Source organism: Ylistrum balloti, unplaced genomic scaffold (assembly GCF_031769215.1).
Source record: "Ylistrum balloti isolate Yb309-2 unplaced genomic scaffold, AGI_CSIRO_Ybal_v1 Utg369738, whole genome shotgun sequence".
Classification (NCBI taxonomy): Eukaryota; Metazoa; Mollusca; class Bivalvia; order Pectinida; family Pectinidae; genus Ylistrum; species Ylistrum balloti.
In genome coordinates, this window is record NW_026781949.1 from 533,442 (window position 1) to 553,335 (window position 19,894).

At 42.2% G+C, this 19,894-nt stretch overlaps 2 protein-coding genes across 2 annotated transcripts; one reads left to right on the forward strand and one right to left on the reverse strand.

The window, feature by feature from the left end:
- The first annotated feature begins 491 nt into the window (after positions 1 to 491).
- Positions 492 to 932, forward strand: LOC132543050 (germ cell nuclear acidic protein-like). The gene has a single exon (XM_060206506.1). The coding sequence runs from the start codon at positions 492 to 494 to the stop codon at positions 930 to 932; it is 441 nt and encodes a 146-aa protein (XP_060062489.1).
- A 7,399-nt stretch (positions 933 to 8,331) lies between these two features.
- LOC132543051 (serine-rich adhesin for platelets-like) lies at positions 8,332 to 16,889 on the reverse strand. Its single transcript, XM_060206507.1, has 12 exons — positions 16,679 to 16,889; positions 12,871 to 12,936; positions 12,517 to 12,738; positions 12,100 to 12,417; positions 11,710 to 11,901; positions 11,152 to 11,274; positions 10,270 to 10,989; positions 9,973 to 10,170; positions 9,745 to 9,873; positions 9,349 to 9,579; positions 8,562 to 8,987; positions 8,332 to 8,456 (listed from the first exon to the last, which is right to left on the reverse strand). Exons 1-12 carry the CDS (start codon positions 16,887 to 16,889, stop codon positions 8,332 to 8,334), a joined length of 2,961 nt encoding a protein of 986 aa, XP_060062490.1.
- Positions 16,890 to 19,894: the final 3,005 nt, after the last annotated feature.

Here is a 19,894-nt window from a genome sequence, read left to right on the forward strand (position 1 = left end):
AATCTTCACCTAATGAACTATCGGACAACAGAAAATCTTCACCTGATGAACAATGGGACACCTCGAAATCTTCGCCAGTAGAACTATCGGACACCATGAAATCTTCACCTGATGAACTATTGGACAACACGAAATCTTCACCTGATGAACTATCGGACACCACGAAATCTTCACATGATGAAATTTCGGACACCACGACATCTTCTCCTGATGAACTATCGGACACCACGAAATCTTTACATGATTAACAACTGGACACCACGAAAACTTCACCTGATGAGCTATCGGACACCACGAAAGTTTCACCTGATGAATTTTCGGACATCACGACATCTTCATCTGATGAACTATAGGACACCACGAAATCTTCACCTGATGAACTATCGGACACCACGAAAACTTCACCTGATGAACTATCGGACACCACGAAATCTTCACCTGATGAACAACTGGACACCAGGAAATTTTCGCCTGATGAACAAGCGGATGCCATGACATCTTCACGTGATGAACTATCGAAAACCAGGAAAGTTTCATCTGATGAACTATCGGACACCACAAAAGTTTCACCTGATGAACTTTCGGACACCACGAAATCTTCACCTGATAAAATATCGGACACCAAGACATCTTCACCTGATGAAATTTCGGACACCACGACATCTTTACCTGATGAACTATCGGACATCACGACATCTTTACCTGATGAACAATCTGACACCACGAAAGTTTCACCTGATGAAATTTCGGACACCACGACATCTTCACCTGATGAACTATCGGACACCACGACATCTTTACCTGATGAACTTTCGGACAACACGAAACCTTCACCTGATGAACCAGAGGACACCACGAAAGATTCACCTGATGAAATTTCGGAAACCATGACATCTTCACCTGATGAACTATCGGATATGACGAAATCTTAACCTGATGAACTATTGAACACCATGAAAAATTCACCTGATGAACTATCGGACACCACGAAAGTTTCACCAGATGAAATTTCGGACATCACGACATCTTCACCTGATGAACTATCGCCCGCCACGAAAACTTCACCTGATGAGCAATCGGAAAACAAGAAATCTTCAACTGATTAGCTATCGGAGACCAGGAAATCTTCACCTGATGAACTATGGGACACCAAGACATCTTCACCTGATGAACTATCGGACAACACTAAATCTTCACCTGATGAACTATCGGACACCACGACATCTTCTCCTGTGAACTATCGGACACCACGAAATCTTCACCTGATGAACTATCAGATACCACGATATCTTAACCTGATGAACTATCGGACAACACTAAATCTTCACCTGATGAACTATCGGACACCACGACATCTTCTCCTGTGAACTATCGGACACCACGAAATCTTCACCTGATGAACTATCAGACACCACGATATCTTAACCTGATGAACTATCGGACACCACAAAATCTTCACCTGATGAATTATTGGACAACACGAAATCTTCACCTGATGAACTATCGGACACCACGAAATCTTCACCTGATGAAATTTCGGACACCACGACATCTTCTCCTGATGAACTATCGGACACCACGGAATCTTCACCTGATGAACTATCGGACACCAGAAAATCTTCACCTGATGAACAACTGGACACAACGAAATCTTCACCTAATGAACTATCGGACACCAAAAAATCTTCACCGGATGAACTATCGGACAACAGAAAATCTTCACCTGATGAACAATGGGACACCTCGAAATCTTCGCCAGTAGAACTATCGGACACCATGAAATCTTCACCTGATGAACTATTGGACAACACGAAATCTTCACCTGATGAACTATCGGACACCACGAAATCTTCACATGATGAAATTTCGGACACCACGACATCTTCTCCTGATGAACTATCGGACACCACGAAATCTTTACATGATTAACAACTGGACACCACGAAAACTTCACCTGATGAGCTATCGAACACCACGAAAGTTTCACCTGATGAATTTTCGGACATCACGACATCTTCATCTGATGAACTATAGGACACCACGAAATCTTCACCTGATGAACTATCGGACACCACGAAAACTTCACCTGATGAACTATCGGACACCACGAAATCTTCACCTGATGAACAACTGGACACCAGGAAATTTTCGCCTGATGAACAAGCGGATGCCACGACATCTTCACGTGATGAACTATCGAAAACCAGGAAAGTTTCATCTGATGAACTATTGGACACCACAAAAGTTTCACCTGATGAAATTTCGGACATCACGACATCTTCACCTGATGAACTATCGCCCACCACGAAAACTTCACCTGATGAGCAATCGGAAAACAAGAAATCTTCAACTGATTAGCTATCGGAGACCAGGAAATCTTCACCTGATGAACTATGGGACACCAAGACATCTTCACCTGATGAACTATCGGACAACACTAAATCTTCACCTGATGAACTATCGGACACCACGACATCTTCTCCTGTGAACTATCGGACACCACGAAATCTTCACCTGATGAACTATCAGACACCACGATATCTTAACCTGATGAACTATCGGACACCACGAAATCTTCACCTGATGAATTATTGGACAACACGAAATCTTCACCTGATGAACTATCGGACACCACGAAATCTTCACCTGATGAAATTTCGGACACCACGACATCTTCTCCTGATGAACTATCGGACACCACGAAATCTTTACATGATTAACAACTGTACACCATGAAAACTTCACCTGATGAACTATCAGACACCATGAAAACTTCCCCTAATGAGCAATCGGACACCACGAAATCTTCAACTGATTAGCTATCGGAGACCAGGAAATCTTCACCTGATGAACTATGGGACACCAAGACATCTTCACCTGATGAACTATCGGACAACACTAAATCTTCACCTGATGAACTATCGGACACCACGACATCTTCTCCTGTGAACTATCGGACACCACGAAATCTTCACCTGATGAACTATCGGACACAACGAAATCTTCACCTGATGAATTATTGGACAACACGAAATCTTCACCTGATGAACTATCGGACACCACGAAATCTTCACCTGATGAAATTTCGGACACCACGACATCTTCTCCTGATGAACTATCGGACACCACGAAATCTTTACATGATTAACAACTGTACACCATGAAAACTTCACCTGATGAACTATCAGACACCATGAAAACTTCCCCTAATGAGCAATCGGACACCACGAAATCTTCAACTGATTAGCTATCGGACACCAGGAAATCTTCACCTGATGAACTATCGGACACCAGAAAATCTTCACCGGATGAACTTTCGGACACCACGACATCTTCTCCTGATGAACTATCGGACACCACGACATCTTCTCCTGATGAACTATAGGACACCAGAAAACCTTCACCTGATGAACTATCGGACACCACGGAATCTTCACCTGATGAACTATCGGACACCAGAAAACCTTCACCTGATGAACTATCGGACACCACGGAATCTTCACCGGATGAACTATCGGACAACAGAAAATCTTCACCTGATGAACAATGGGACACCTCGAAATCTTCGCCAGTAGAACTATCGGACACCATGAAATCTTCACCTGATGAACTATTGGACAACACGAAATCTTCACCTGATGAACTATCGGACACCACGAAATCTTCACATGATGAAATTTCGGACACCACGACATCTTCTCCTGATGAACTATCGGACACCACGAAATCTTTACATGATTAACAACTGGACACCACGAAAACTTCACCTGATGAGCTATCGAACACCACGAAAGTTTCACCTGATGAATTTTCGGACATCACGACATCTTCATCTGATGAACTATAGGACACCACGAAATCTTCACCTGATGAACTATCGGACACCACGAAAACTTCACCTGATGAACTATCGGACACCACGAAATCTTCACCTGATGAACAACTGGACACCAGGAAATTTTCGCCTGATGAACAAGCGGATGCCACGACATCTTCACGTGATGAACTATCGAAAACCAGGAAAGTTTCATCTGATGAACTATTGGACACCACAAAAGTTTCACCTGATGAAATTTCGGACATCACGACATCTTCACCTGATGAACTATCGCCCACCACGAAAACTTCACCTGATGAGCAATCGGAAAACAAGAAATCTTCAACTGATTAGCTATCGGAGACCAGGAAATCTTCACCTGATGAACTATGGGACACCAAGACATCTTCACCTGATGAACTATCGGACAACACTAAATCTTCACCTGATGAACTATCGGACACCACGACATCTTCTCCTGTGAACTATCGGACACCACGAAATCTTCACCTGATGAACTATCAGACACCACGATATCTTAACCTGATGAACTATCGGACACCACGAAATCTTCACCTGATGAATTATTGGACAACACGAAATCTTCACCTGATGAACTATCGGACACCACGAAATCTTCACCTGATGAAATTTCGGACACCACGACATCTTCTCCTGATGAACTATCGGACACCACGAAATCTTTACATGATTAACAACTGTACACCATGAAAACTTCACCTGATGAACTATCAGACACCATGAAAACTTCCCCTAATGAGCAATCGGACACCACGAAATCTTCAACTGATTAGCTATCGGAGACCAGGAAATCTTCACCTGATGAACTATGGGACACCAAGACATCTTCACCTGATGAACTATCGGACAACACTAAATCTTCACCTGATGAACTATCGGACACCACGACATCTTCTCCTGTGAACTATCGGACACCACGAAATCTTCACCTGATGAACTACAACAATCTTCACCTGATGAACTATGGGACACCAAGACATCTTCACCTGATGAAATATTGGACAACACGAAATCTTCACCTGATGAACTATCGGACACCACGAAATCTTCACCTGATGAAAACTTCGGACACCACGAAATCTTTACCTGATGAACTATCGGACACCACGAAATCTTCACCTGATTAACTATCGGACACCATGAAAATCTTCACCTGATGAACTATCGGACACCACCAGGAAATCTTCACCTGATGAACTATCGGACACCACACTATCGCCCACCACGAAAACTTTCTTCAACTGATTAGCTATCGGAGACCAGGGAATCTTCACCTGATGAACTATGGGACACCACGACATCTTCTCCTGATGAACTATCGGACACCAAGACATACTTCTCCTGTTGAACTTTCGGACACCACGTAAATCTTCACCTGATGAACTATCGGACACCAGAAAATCTTCACCTGATGAACAACTGGACAACACGAAATCTTCACCTGATGAACTATCGGACACCACGAAATCTTCACCTGATGAACTATCGGACACCTTCGAAAATCTTCACCTGATGAACTATCGGACACCACGAAATCTTCACCTGATGAACTATTGGACAACACGAAATCTTCACCTGATGAACTATATCGGACACCACGAAATCTTCTGATGAACATGATGACACCATCTTCACCTGATGATGAAATTTCGGACACCACGAATCTTCTCCTGATGAACTATCGGACACCACGAAATCTTTCACCTGATGAATTAACAACTGGAACTATCGGACACGAAAATCTTCACCTGATGAACTATCGGACACCATGAACACCTGATGAACGTACAAACGAAATCTTCACCTGATGATGAATGAAATTTCGGACACCACGACATCTTCTCCTGATGAACTATCGGACACCACGAAATCTTCATGATTAACAACTGGATGAAAAACCTGATGAGCTATCGAACACCACGAAAGTTTCACCTGATGAATTTTCGGACATCACGACATCTTCATCTGATGAACTATAGGACACCACGAAATCTTCACCTGATGAACTATCGGACACCACGAAAACTTCACCTGATGAACTATCGGACACCACGAAATCTTCACCTGATGAACAACTGGACACCAGGAAATTTTCGCCTGATGAACAAGCGGATGCCACGACATCTTCACGTGATGAACTATCGAAAACCAGGAAAGTTTCATCTGATGAACTATCGGACACCACAAAAGTTTCACCTGATGAAATTTCGGACATCACGACATCTTCACCTGATGAACTATCGCCCACCACGAAAACTTCACCTGATGAGCAATCGGAAAACAAGAAATCTTCAACTGATTAGCTATCGGAGACCAGGAAATCTTCACCTGATGAACTATGGGACACCAAGACATCTTCACCTGATGAACTATCGGACAACACTAAATCTTCACCTGATGAACTATCGGACACCACGACATCTTCTCCTGTGAACTATCGGACACCACGAAATCTTCACCTGATGAACTATCAGACACCACGATATCTTAACCTGATGAACTATCGGACACCACGAAATCTTCACCTGATGAATTATTGGACAACACGAAATCTTCACCTGATGAACTATCGGACACCACGAAATCTTCACCTGATGAAATTTCGGACACCACGACATCTTCTCCTGATGAACTATCGGACACCACGAAATCTTTACATGATTAACAACTGTACACCATGAAAACTTCACCTGATGAACTATCAGACACCATGAAAACTTCCCCTAATGAGCAATCGGACACCACGAAATCTTCAACTGATTAGCTATCGGAGACCAGGAAATCTTCACCTGATGAACTATGGGACACCAAGACATCTTCACCTGATGAACTATCGGACAACACTAAATCTTCACCTGATGAACTATCGGACACCACGACATCTTCTCCTGTGAACTATCGGACACCACGAAATCTTCACCTGATGAACTATCAGACACCACGATATCTTAACCTGATGAACTATCGGACACCACGAAATCTTCACCTGATGAATTATTGGACAACACGAAATCTTCACCTGATGAACTATCGGACACCACGAAATCTTCACCTGATGAAATTTCGGACACCACGACATCTTCTCCTGATGAACTATCGGACACCACGAAATCTTTACATGATTAACAACTGTACACCATGAAAACTTCACCTGATGAACTATCAGACACCATGAAAACTTCCCCTAATGAGCAATCGGACACCACGAAATCTTCAACTGATTAGCTATCGGACACCAGGAAATCTTCACCTGATGAACTATCGGACACCAGAAAATCTTCACCGGATGAACTTTCGGACACCACGACATCTTCTCCTGATGAACTATCGGACACCACGACATCTTCTCCTGATGAACTATAGGACACCAGAAAACCTTCACCTGATGAACTATCGGACACCACGGAATCTTCACCTGATGAACTATCGGACACCAGAAAATCTTCACCTGATGAACAACTGGACACAACGAAATCTTCACCTAATGAACTATCGGACAACACAAAATCTTCACCGGATGATGATGAACAATGGGACACCTCGAAATCTTCGCCAGTAGAACTATCGGACACCATGAAATCTTCACCTGATGAACTATTGGACAACACGAAATCTTCACCTGATGAACTATCGGACACCACGAAATCTTCACATGATGAAATTTCGAACACCACGACATCTTCTCCTGATGAACTATCGGACACCACGAAATCTTTACATGATTAACAACTGGACACCACGAAAACTTCACCTGATGAGCTATCGAACACCACGAAAGTTTCACCTGATGAATTTTCGGACATCACGACATCTTCATCTGATGAACTATAGGACACCACGAAATCTTCACCTGATGAACTATCGGACACCACGAAAACTTCACCTGATGAACTATCGGACACCACGAAATCTTCACCTGATGAACAACTGGACACCAGGAAATTTTCGCCTGATGAACAAGCGGATGCCACGACATCTTCACGTGATGAACTATCGAAAACCAGGAAAGCTTCATCTGATGAACTATCGGACACCACAAAAGTTTCACCTGATGAACTTTCGGACACCACGAAATCTTCACCTGATAAAATATCGGACACCAAGACATCTTTACCTGATGAACTATCGGACATCACGACATCTTTACCTGATGAACTATCTGACACCACGAAAGTTTCACCTGATGAAATTTCGGACACCACGACATCTTCACCTGATGAACTATCGGATATGACGAAATCTTAACCTGATGAACTTTTGGACACCATGAAAAATTCACCTGATGAACTATCGGACACCTTGACATCTTTACCTGATGAACTATCGGATATGACGAAATCTTAACCTGATGAACTTTTGGACACTACGACATCTTCTCCTCATGAACTTTCGGACACCACAAAATCTTCACCTGATGAATAATCGGACACCACGAAATCTTCATCTGATTAACAACTGGACACCACGAAATCTTAACCTGATGAACTTTCGGACACTAGGACATCTTCTCCTGATGAACTATCGGATACCACATCTTCACCTGATGAACTATCGGACACCACGAGGTCTTCTGCTGATGAACTATCGGACACCACATCTTCAAATGATGAACTATCGGACACCGTGAAATCTTCACCTGATGAACTATCGGACATCACGATATCTTCACCTGATGAACTATCGGACACCACGAAATCTTCACCTGATGAACTATTGGACAACACGATATCTTCACCTGATGAACTATCGGCCACCACGACATCTTCTCCTGATGAACTATCGGATACCACGAAATCTTCGCCAGTTGAAATATCGGACACTACGAAATCTTCGCCAGTTGAACTATCGGACACAACGACATCTTCTGCTGAAGAACCATCGGACACCACAGCTTCACCTGATGAACTATCGGACACTGCGAAATTTTCACCTGATGAATATTTGGACACCACGAAATATTCACCTGATGAACAATCGGACACCACGACATCTTCTCCTGATGAACTTTCGGACACTACAATATCTTCACCTGATGAATAATCGGACACCACGAAATCTTCATCTGATTTACAACTGGACACCACGAAATCTTCATCTGATGAACTATCGGAAACCACGATATCTTCACCTGATGAATTATCGGACACCACGAAATCTTCACCTGATGAACTATTGGACACCACGAAATCTTCACCTGATGAACTATTGTCCAACACGAAATCTTCTCTTGATGAACTATCGGACACCACGAAATCTTTACATGATTAACAACTGAACACCACGAAAACTTCACCTGATGAGCTATCGGACACCACGACATCTTCTGCTGAAGAAACCATCGGACACCACATCTTCACCTGATGTACTATCGGACACTGCGAAATCTTCACCTGATGAACTATCGGATATGACGAAATCTTAACCTGATGAACTTTTGGACACCACGAAATCTTCACCTGATCAACTATTGGACATCACGAAATCTTCACCTGATGAACAATTTGACTCCTCAAAATGTTCGCCAGTTGAACTATCGGACACCATGAAAAATTCACCTGATAAACTATCGGACACCACGAAAGTTTCACCTGATGAAATTTCGGACATCATGACATCTTCACCTGATGAACTATCGGACACCACGACATCTTTACCTGATGAACATTCGGACACCACGAAACCTTCACCTGATGAACTATCGGACACCACGAAAACTTCCCCTAATGAGCAATCGGACAACATGAAATCTTCAACTGATTAGCTATCGGACACCAGGAAATCTTCACCTGATGAACTATGGGACACCAAGACGTCTTCACCTGATGAACTATCGGACAACACTAAATCTTCACCTGATAAACTATCGGACACCACGAAATCTTCACCTGATGGAATTTCGGACACCACGACATCTTCTCCTGATGAACTATCGGACACCACGACATCTTCTGCTGAAGAACCATCGGACACCACATCTTCACCTAATGAACTATCGGACACTGCGAAATCTTCACCTGATGAACTATCGGATATGACGAAATCTTAACCTGATGAACTTTTGGACACCACGAAATCTTCACCTGATCAACAATTGGACATCACGAAATCTTCACCTGATGAACAATTTGACTCCTCAAAATGTTCGCCAGTTGAACTATCGGACACCACGAAAGTTTCACCTGATGAAATTTCGGACATCATGACATCTTCACCTGATGAACTATCGGACACCACGACATCTTTACCTGATGAACTTTCGGACACCACGAAACCTTCACCTGATGAACTATCGGACACCACGAAAACTTCACCTGATGAGCAATCGGACAACACGAAATCTTCAACTGATTAGCTATCGGACACCAGGAAATCTTCACCTGATGAACTATGGGACACCAAGACGTCTTCACCTGATGAACTATCGGAGAACACTAAATCTTCACCTGATGAACAACTGGACACCAGGAAATTTTCACCTGATGAACAAGCGGATGCCATGACATCTTCACGTGATGAAATATCAAAAACCAGGAAAGTTTCATCTGATGAACTATCGGACACCACAAAAGTTTCACCTGATGAACTTTCGGACACCACGAAATCTTCACCTGATGAAATATCGGACACCACGACATCTTCACTTGATGAAATTTCGGACACCACGACATCTTCTCCTGATGAACTATCGGACACCACGAAATCTTCTGCTGAAGAACCATCGGACACCACATCTTCACCTGATGAACTATTGTACACTGCGAAATCTTCACCTGATGAGCTATCGGACACCACGAAATCTTCACCAGTTGAACAACTGGACACCAGGAAATTTTCACCTGATGAACAAGCGGATGCCATGACATCTTCACGTGATGAAATATCGAAAACCAGGAAAGTTTCATCTGATGAACTATCGGACACCACAAAAGTTTCACCTGATGAACTTTCGGACACCATGAAATCTTCACCTGATGAAATATCGGACACCACGACATCTTCACTTGATGAAATTTCGGACACCACGACATCTTCTCCTGATGAACTATCGGACACCACGAAATCTTCTGCTGAAGAACCATCGGACACCACATCTTCACCTGATGAACTATTGCACACTGCGAAATCTTCACCTGATGAGCTATCGGACACCACGAAATCTTCACCTGATGAACTTTCGGACACCACGAAATCTTCTCCTGATGAACTATCGGATACCACGACATCTTCTCCTGATGAACTATCGGATGCCACATCTTCACCTCAGGAACTATCGGATATGACGAAATCTTAACCTGATGAACTTTTGGACACTACGACATCTTCTCCTGATGAACTATCGGATACCACATTTTCACCTGATGAACTATCGGACACCACGACATCTTCTCCTGATGAACTATCGGACACCACGAAATCTTTACATGATTAACCACTAGACACCACGAAAACTTCACCTGATGAGCTATCGGACACCACGAAATCTTCACCTGATAAACTATCGGACACCACCATATCTTCACCTGATGAACTATTGGACAACACGAAATCTTCACCTGATGAACTATCGGACAGTACGAAATCTTCACCTGATGAACAATTGGACACCACGAAATCTTCACCTGATGAACTATCGGACACCAGGAAATCTTCACCTGATGAACTATCGGACACCACGGAATCTTCACCTGATGAACTATCGGACACCACGAAATCTTCACCTGATGAACAATTGGACACCACGAAATCTTCACCTGATGAACTATCGGACACCAGGAAATCTTCACCTGATGAACTATCGGACACCACGGAATCTTCACCTGATGAACTATCGGACACCACGAAATCTTCACCTGATGAACTTTCGTACACCACGAAATCTTCTCCTGCTGAACTATCGGATGCCACATCTTCACCTGATGAACTATCGGATATGACGAAATCATAACCTGATGAACTTTTGGACACTACGACATCTTCTCCTGATGAACTATCGGATACCACATTTTCACCTGATGAACTATCGGACACCACGACATCTCCTCCTGATTAACTATCGGAAACCACGAAATCTTCGCCAGTTGAAATATCGGACACAACGACATCTTCTGCTGAAGAACCATCGGACACCACGAAATCTTTACATGATTAACAACTGGACAACACGAAAACTTCACCTGATGAGCTATCGGATACCACAAAATCTTCACCTGATGAACTATCGGATATGACGAAATCTTAACCTGATGAACTTTTGGACACCACGACATCTTCTCCTGATGAACTATCAGATACCACATCTTCACCTGAAGAACTATCGGACACCAAGAAATCTTCGCCAGTTGAACTATCGGACACCACGACATCTCCTCCTGATGAACTATCGGACACCACGACATCTTCTGCTGAAGAACTATCGGACACCACATCTTCACTTGATGAACTATCGGACACCACGACATCTTCTCCTGATGAACTATCGGATACCACATCTTCACCTGATGAACTATCGGATACCACATCTTCATCTGATGAAATATCGGACACCACGAAATCTTCACCTGATTAACAACTGGACACCACGAAAACTTCACCTCATGAACTATCGAACACCATGAAATCTTCGCCAGTTGAAATATCAGAAACCACGAAATCGTGACCTATTGAACTATCGGACACCACGACATCTCCTCCTGATGAACTATCGGACACCACGACATCTTCTGCTGAAGAACTATCGGACACCACATCTTCACTTGATGAACTATCGGACACCACGACATCTTCTCCTGATGAACTATCGGATACCACATCTTCACCTGATGAACTATCGGATACCACATCTTCATCTGATGAAATATCGGACACCACGAAATCTTCACCTGATTAACAACTGGACACCACGAAAACTTCACCTCATGGACTATCGAACACCATGAAATCTTCGCCAGTTGAAATATCAGAAACCACGAAATCGTGACCTATTGAACTATTGGACACCACGAAATTTTCACCTGATGAACTTTCGGATACCACCAAATCTTCGCCAGTTGAACTATCGGACACCACGACATCTTCACCTGTTGAACAATTGGACACCACGAAATCTTCACCGGGATTTACAAGTATTGCAACATATCGACTTTGTCAGAATTTTAACAAAGCAAGTCTTCAATAATGAAAATATAGCCTTGATATCATGTCATTTAGATATGATTACGTCTCATTTATTTCATTCCCTATAGTCGGGCAGATTTATTAAAAAAAACCCGAAATGTGTATTAAAATTATCTTGGTTGTTAGAATGAGTCAACATCTATTTTAAATTCATACAACTGTATTTTAGCGATTTACCAGTATCGCAATTATATATATATATATCACAGACTTTAGATGCACGAGGATGTGTGTACTTCTGATGTCTTAAACTACATTGGTTTATACCGAGACAGTTTCTAAAAATATATTTCATTGAAAAGTTTTATTTATTGGGTTGTCTGTCGTACCTTCATAACAATTCATTAGTATTCCAAAGAAGTGTCTAAAACCAGTTACAGCAATAGTACAAAAAAGCTGTGTATATTGTAAACATAAATACAGTACGTCCTGGATTTTGGGATAACCAAAGTTACCAATATTTTGTATACAAAACCGATGACACTGGGGTCAGCCGAATATCCTAAAAAAAATATAGATTGTTGTCTGGGTTAGCCTATCGGCATAGAGGAATCTTGATTATACGATATGTTTACAATGTTTTACAGTAATTAAAAACTCATCCTAAACTTTCTCCTATGTTAACAGGAAGTTCTAAAAACACCCATCACACATAAAAAAAAAAAAAAACCCATAAAACCGTCGATTGAAATAAGCGCGCGAAAATATATAGTGTCTCTACAGGATCGGGAACCGGGTATTTACTACAGTAAACATCTAGTTTGAGAAAGCACTTTTAATCCACTTAATCATGGGATTAGTTCACCTCCCGAACACGAGCTTCTTTCGATTATTCTTGATTTTCTTGTAAGGTTTAGATTTATGGTTCTATTCTATACCATGTTTTTGGAAGTTCGCTGAAACGCTGGTGGCTTAATGAAAAAGGGATTTATCTGCAACATACAAATGTTATGTTCCTGTTGATTTGATCAGTTGGTAGGACATACTTAGACGGTTGAAAATTTTCAATCTTTGATCTATCATGCCTTGTTGAGAAGCTGATGGTTTCTACGAATTCACCGTTTTCCAGTTGCCTTATGTTCGTCTATTTAGGTATACGAGACATTTTGTACGGAGTTAGGTGGAAAGTTTCAGCTGTCTCACGAACGTCACTCAATAATATTCAATAAAATGATTTGAACGATCCTTCTCGTTAGATTATGAAGAAGAGATAGAAAAGTATATTGATTGGCATCCACTGATCATGTTGATCGCCTGAATTCCGACAGATACTTATTACTGCCAACCTTCTGACACAGGTCCACAACCGAAAAATCTAATAAGGGACACGCACTGCTTTATGTTCACTTAATCTGCTCTGTATCCGCGACCATCACTATATCTATACACACACAGTAACACAAAAAAAGCCTGCATTGGTCTATCTTATATTAACATTAACGGTTGGTATAAATGAGTTTGCAATATTGGACACATTCTTATAACGTGTTACATTTTGTACAGTTCATATCTTAATAAAAGCAGAAAACAGTTACATATGATTATCCTACAACTGAAGCTGCCATTGTCGGGATACATTTTGCAACATATTTTTTGCTGTATTCGGCAGCAATTATTTTGGCGTATTGTTAACGTCAGGCGAACCAAGATTGAACAACAAAACTGTTGAAGTTTTGATGGATTTATTTAAACTGCATTTTGACTTGGGAGAGAAAGGCAAAAGTGGCTCGCCAAAGGACGGCTTATACTTTAAAACACTGACTATGTATTCTCTATATACACAACTGAACACATATTTCGTCTTTTAGAACAGCTTTTGCATAAACAATTATTTAGAAACTGGTGTCTTAACACATAGAAACATGCAGACGACATCTTCTTACCTCAATTTCTCTAATGAAGAAACCAAATTTTAGCTTGTCTGGGCAAGCGACATTCTTATTAGAGAAGGCGTTATTGCTTAATGGTGTATGCGTATATCTATACAACTAAATTATAGTCTTTCATTTCCTCTAGGTATTTAACTGCATCAGATGGCTGTCACAATTGTATTATCAGCCCCAAGTATTGACTAGTCATTTTGTACCGACACACAATTCCCACGGAGACCTGTTTTACTATATATGTAGCGTGTTGAAAATAAATATACCGGAGCAGAACGTGTGGCAATACAACGTAACGTCACTTATATCTACCCAGACATCTATTACATTCTGTAATGATTAGGGAATCACCCAATAATTCGGAGTCGTCAGATCTAACTATACCATCAGGGACACAGTCAATGTTTGGATGTTCACAACATTGTCATTCACGTTATCGTTATAGCTTGTTAGTACATTTAGTTCAGCAGAAATGTCCGGCGATGTTCTTGTTATTGGGGTTGATCTTATTCACACACAGAATCAGAATGTTCATTAAGGAAATGCTTTACAGATCAACACAGTAGGATGTCCCGTGCTAAAGCTCCAAATATTTGGGTCAAAGGAGAAAAATGAGATGACTAAATCCACAAAGCAAATTCTTCAGACAGAAGTAGGTAACAAAAACAACTCGAACATACCAACATGTCAATATACTCCGAACTCAGTAACACTAGGGCGAATAGGAACAAAGAAAAGATTTACGTGGACACTCCTCACAAAGTACAAGGAAAATAAGCCCTGGGTTTCCGGACAACACCCGCCATATAAATCTTAGTAAATCCACATAAATAATGGCAAGTATTATCAAACAAGGTAATACAAACAAAGAATCAACAGGCAAACAGAGCATCTAACACTCCCAGATTCATGTGACACAAAGACATTTCTGAATTTCTTTGACGAAACTTAAACTTCCTTATAATTTCCATTACCCTATATCTTTCGTGATGAGTTTATCCGTAATTTGACGACTTCTAGGACGAAAATTGAGAAAACAAAAAGAATAAACGAAACGATAATTAAACTGCTCAAAATGAATGAAAACAATTTTTTTTATTAGCACAACAAATGATATAAAGGTGCCGTCTTTTCAAATGCAATCTTGAACACTTTCTGATGGTAACAATGTTATATCGGATTATTTACTTGATTACTCAAGCATTTGCACAACGTTTAAGCGTAGCTTGTTGAAACTATTTTCGAGACCATGAGTTGAAGAGCTACTGCAGGCAATCCTGTCGCAACCCAATACCTCTATCCGGTCTAACAACACAGATATATTTTTGATCAAAGCGTAAAGCCATCTATAATATGAAATTCAATCATCTTAACTCGAATCATGCTCTCTACAAAGTTGAATTGTAAAGCAGACATCAATTATGATTAAATTATTGAACGATTACGGGAAAGTTTTACGGTAGTCGTAATAATATAGAGAAAATAACTCTTTCCTATTATGAAGTTGGACGTTTTTGATGGTCGTAAGTTTACCTGGTGGACCCGTTGTTGTTTACTGAGTTTGCTGGTTGTTAGTAAACAACAACGGAACCAACAGGTAAACTGAGTTTGATGGTCGTTACTTTACCTGTTTGTTCCGTTGTTGTTTACTGAGTTTGATGGTCGTTAGTTGACCTGGTGGACCCGTTGTTGTTTACTGAGTTTGATGGCCTTCCCATGCCACTTATCTCACAGACTGATAGATTGACACAGGAAACAGTACTTCCCATGCCGCTCATCTCACAGACTGATAGATTGACACAGGAAGCAGGCCTTCCCATACTGCTTATCTCACAGACTGATGGATCAACACAGGAAGCAGTACTTCCCATGCCGCTAATCTCACAGAATGATGGATCAACACAGGAAGCAGTACTTCCTATGCCGCAAATCGCACAGACTGATGGATCAACACAGGAAACAGTACTTCCCATGCCGCTAATTTCACAGACTGATGGATCAACACAGGAAGCAGGCCTTCCTATGCCACTTATCTCACAGACAGTGACAGAATGCGAAAACTTTGTAATAGTGTATTGTTCCACGACAACACACCTGTACATAAATTGCACACTATTTTGCAATCTGTTTCCACCAACCAAACCAAAAATGCAACTGCTCGGAGCGTTTAGAGTTTCAAACAATATGGAGTCTTATTGAGACTTGTGAAGATTGGAATAGAGAAACCTTTGAAATAAAACCACGCCTAAGATAGACAGATTGCATTTTTGAGAACCAAATCACCGAATCAGATATAGGTTCATTTTTTGACATCGTCTTCTATTAAACTTTTTATTTTATATGAAGCTGCCGCGGTATATATTTTCAATATTTTTGTCACTTCACGTATTATTCACATTTTACCAATGATATGAGCTCAGACGCTATTGGATAATTTTTTTTAAAAAACTTGTTTTGAAATTGTGTATATCATCTTGACAATCGTATTCGTTCTTCGATTTTGGGAAAACTTGGATTTAAACTCTACTCTTAACGACTACATATTACACGTGCTGTCGTTAAACACAAGTATAGTTCCTATGTATGACACATCCCAGTGTAAAACATGATTATATTTTATTTTCATTAAATATATAATTTATTTCTAAAATTGTTTGCTAACATCGTTAGAGAGAAATCACATCGCTTCTATCTTTTCACGCTTATTTAGATGTTCGAACAGAAACTTAAACATTTATACTGAATTCTATTGTTTGGCGACAAATGCCTCACTTTATTTAAATTATTTTTATTATCATGTATTTAAACACGCGCAGAGCTCTGAGATACAATGAAGAATGCTTTAAGTGTTATAAAATCTCTGTTGGCTTTCTGCCTTTACTTTCTTTTGTTGAAATGTCTATGTTAGAGCACACTTCCCTCATACTGTGAAGGAAGCGAGATAACTCGTCCCACAGAAGCTATTTCCTGAATCAAAGAATTTTAAGCATGATATATGAAGATATGTCGATATCAATATCGTCAGAATGTCTCATCGTGAATATTTCCCACGCTAGGACTGTTTTATCCCCATCGCTGGTAATTTACTATTGCGATGTACGTAATGTGATGTGTTTGGAGTTTTCCGCGTTGGACATTATTACAGTGGAAAGTATTGCTGTAATACGAGTGACTCTTCTACTGGAATAGCACAATGGGTAACAAACGACTGTTTGAGGGAGGGGGGGCTACTGGAATAGCACAATGGGTAACAAACGACTGTAACAAACGACTGTTTGCGGGTGGGGGGGCTACTGGAATAGCACAATGGGTAACAAACGACTGTTTGAGGGAGGGGGGCTACTGGAATAGCACAATGGGTAACAAGCGGCCGTCTTGGAGGGGAGGCTACTGGAATAGCACAATGGGTAACAAACGACTGTTTGAGGGAGGGGGGCTACTGGAATAGCACAATGGTGTAACAAACGACTGTTTGAGGGAGGGGGGCTACTGGAATAGCACAATGGGTAACAAACGACTGTTTGAGGGGGGTGGCTACTGGAATAGCACAATGGGTAACAAGCGGCCGTCTTGGAGGGGAGGCTACTGGAATAGCACAATGAGTAACAAACGACTGTTTGGGGGGGGGGGCTACTGGAATAGCACAATGGGTAACAAACGACTGTTTGAGGGGGATGGCTACTGGAATAGCACAATGGGTAACAAACGACTGTTTGAGGGAGGGGGGCTACTGGAATAGCACAATGGGTAACAAACGACTGTTTGGGGGGGGGGGGGGGTACTGGAATAGCACAATGGGTAACAAACGACTGTTTGAGGGAGGGGGGGGGGGGGCTACTGGAATAGCATGATGGGTAACAAGCGGCCATGTTGACGGGGAAAGGGACGACTGGAATAGCACGATCGGTAACAAGCGGCCATGTTGACGGGGGAAGGGACGACTGGAATAGCACGATGGGTAACAAGCGGCCATGTTTACGGGGAAAGGACGACTGGAATAGCATGATGGGTAACAAGCGGCCATGTTGACGGGGGAAGGGACGGCTGGAATAGCACGATGGGTAACAAGCGGCCATGTTTACGGGGAAAGGACGACTGGAATAGCATGATGGGTAACAAGCGGCCATGTTGACGGGGGAAGGGACGACTGGAATAGCACGATGGGTAACAAGCGGCCATGTTTACGGGGAAAGGACGACTGGAATAGCATGATGGGTAACAAGCGGCCATGTTGACGGGGGAAGGGACGGCTGGAATAGCACGATGGGTAACAAGCGGCCATGTTGACGAGGGAAGGGACGACTGGAATAGCACGATGGGTAACAAGCGGCCATGTTGACGGGGAAAGGGACGACTGGAATAGCACGATGGGTAACAAGCGGCCATGTTGACGGGGAAGGGACGACTGGAATAGCACGATGAGTAACAAGCGGCCATGTTGACGAGGGAAGGGACGACTGGAATAGCACGATGGGTAACAAGCAGCCATGTTGACGAGGGAAGGGACGACCGGAATAGCACGATGGGTAACATGCGGCCATGTTGACGGGGGAGAGGACGACTGGAATAGCACGATGGGTGACAAGCGGCCCCATGCGGAGCTTCCTTTGCGGGTGCGTCTCTCAGCTTATCTTCCGCTCCGCAGTGGCGGGATATCATAGAAGATGCTTGGGCATTGGCTGTGGTCAGAGAGGGTCTAGGTATCCCCTATTTCGAAATCACCGCCCAGCCTACTTTCTTTCCTCCTCCGGGGAATGCTTCGCCAGCCTATGTCCAGAACGACACACCCTAGACCAGAGATCCTCCACTTTAACGCGTGGAAGCTATCTCTGGAAGACTCGCAAAGACAGGTTTTTTCTCGAGAGGTGTCAGATCGCATCGTGCGATAAATCAAGGCTTCCTCTTTTGCCGTCTACCAGTCACGATGGAAGATCTTCTGTGATTGGTGTGTTGGCAGGGAGGTTGATCCGTTCGAAAC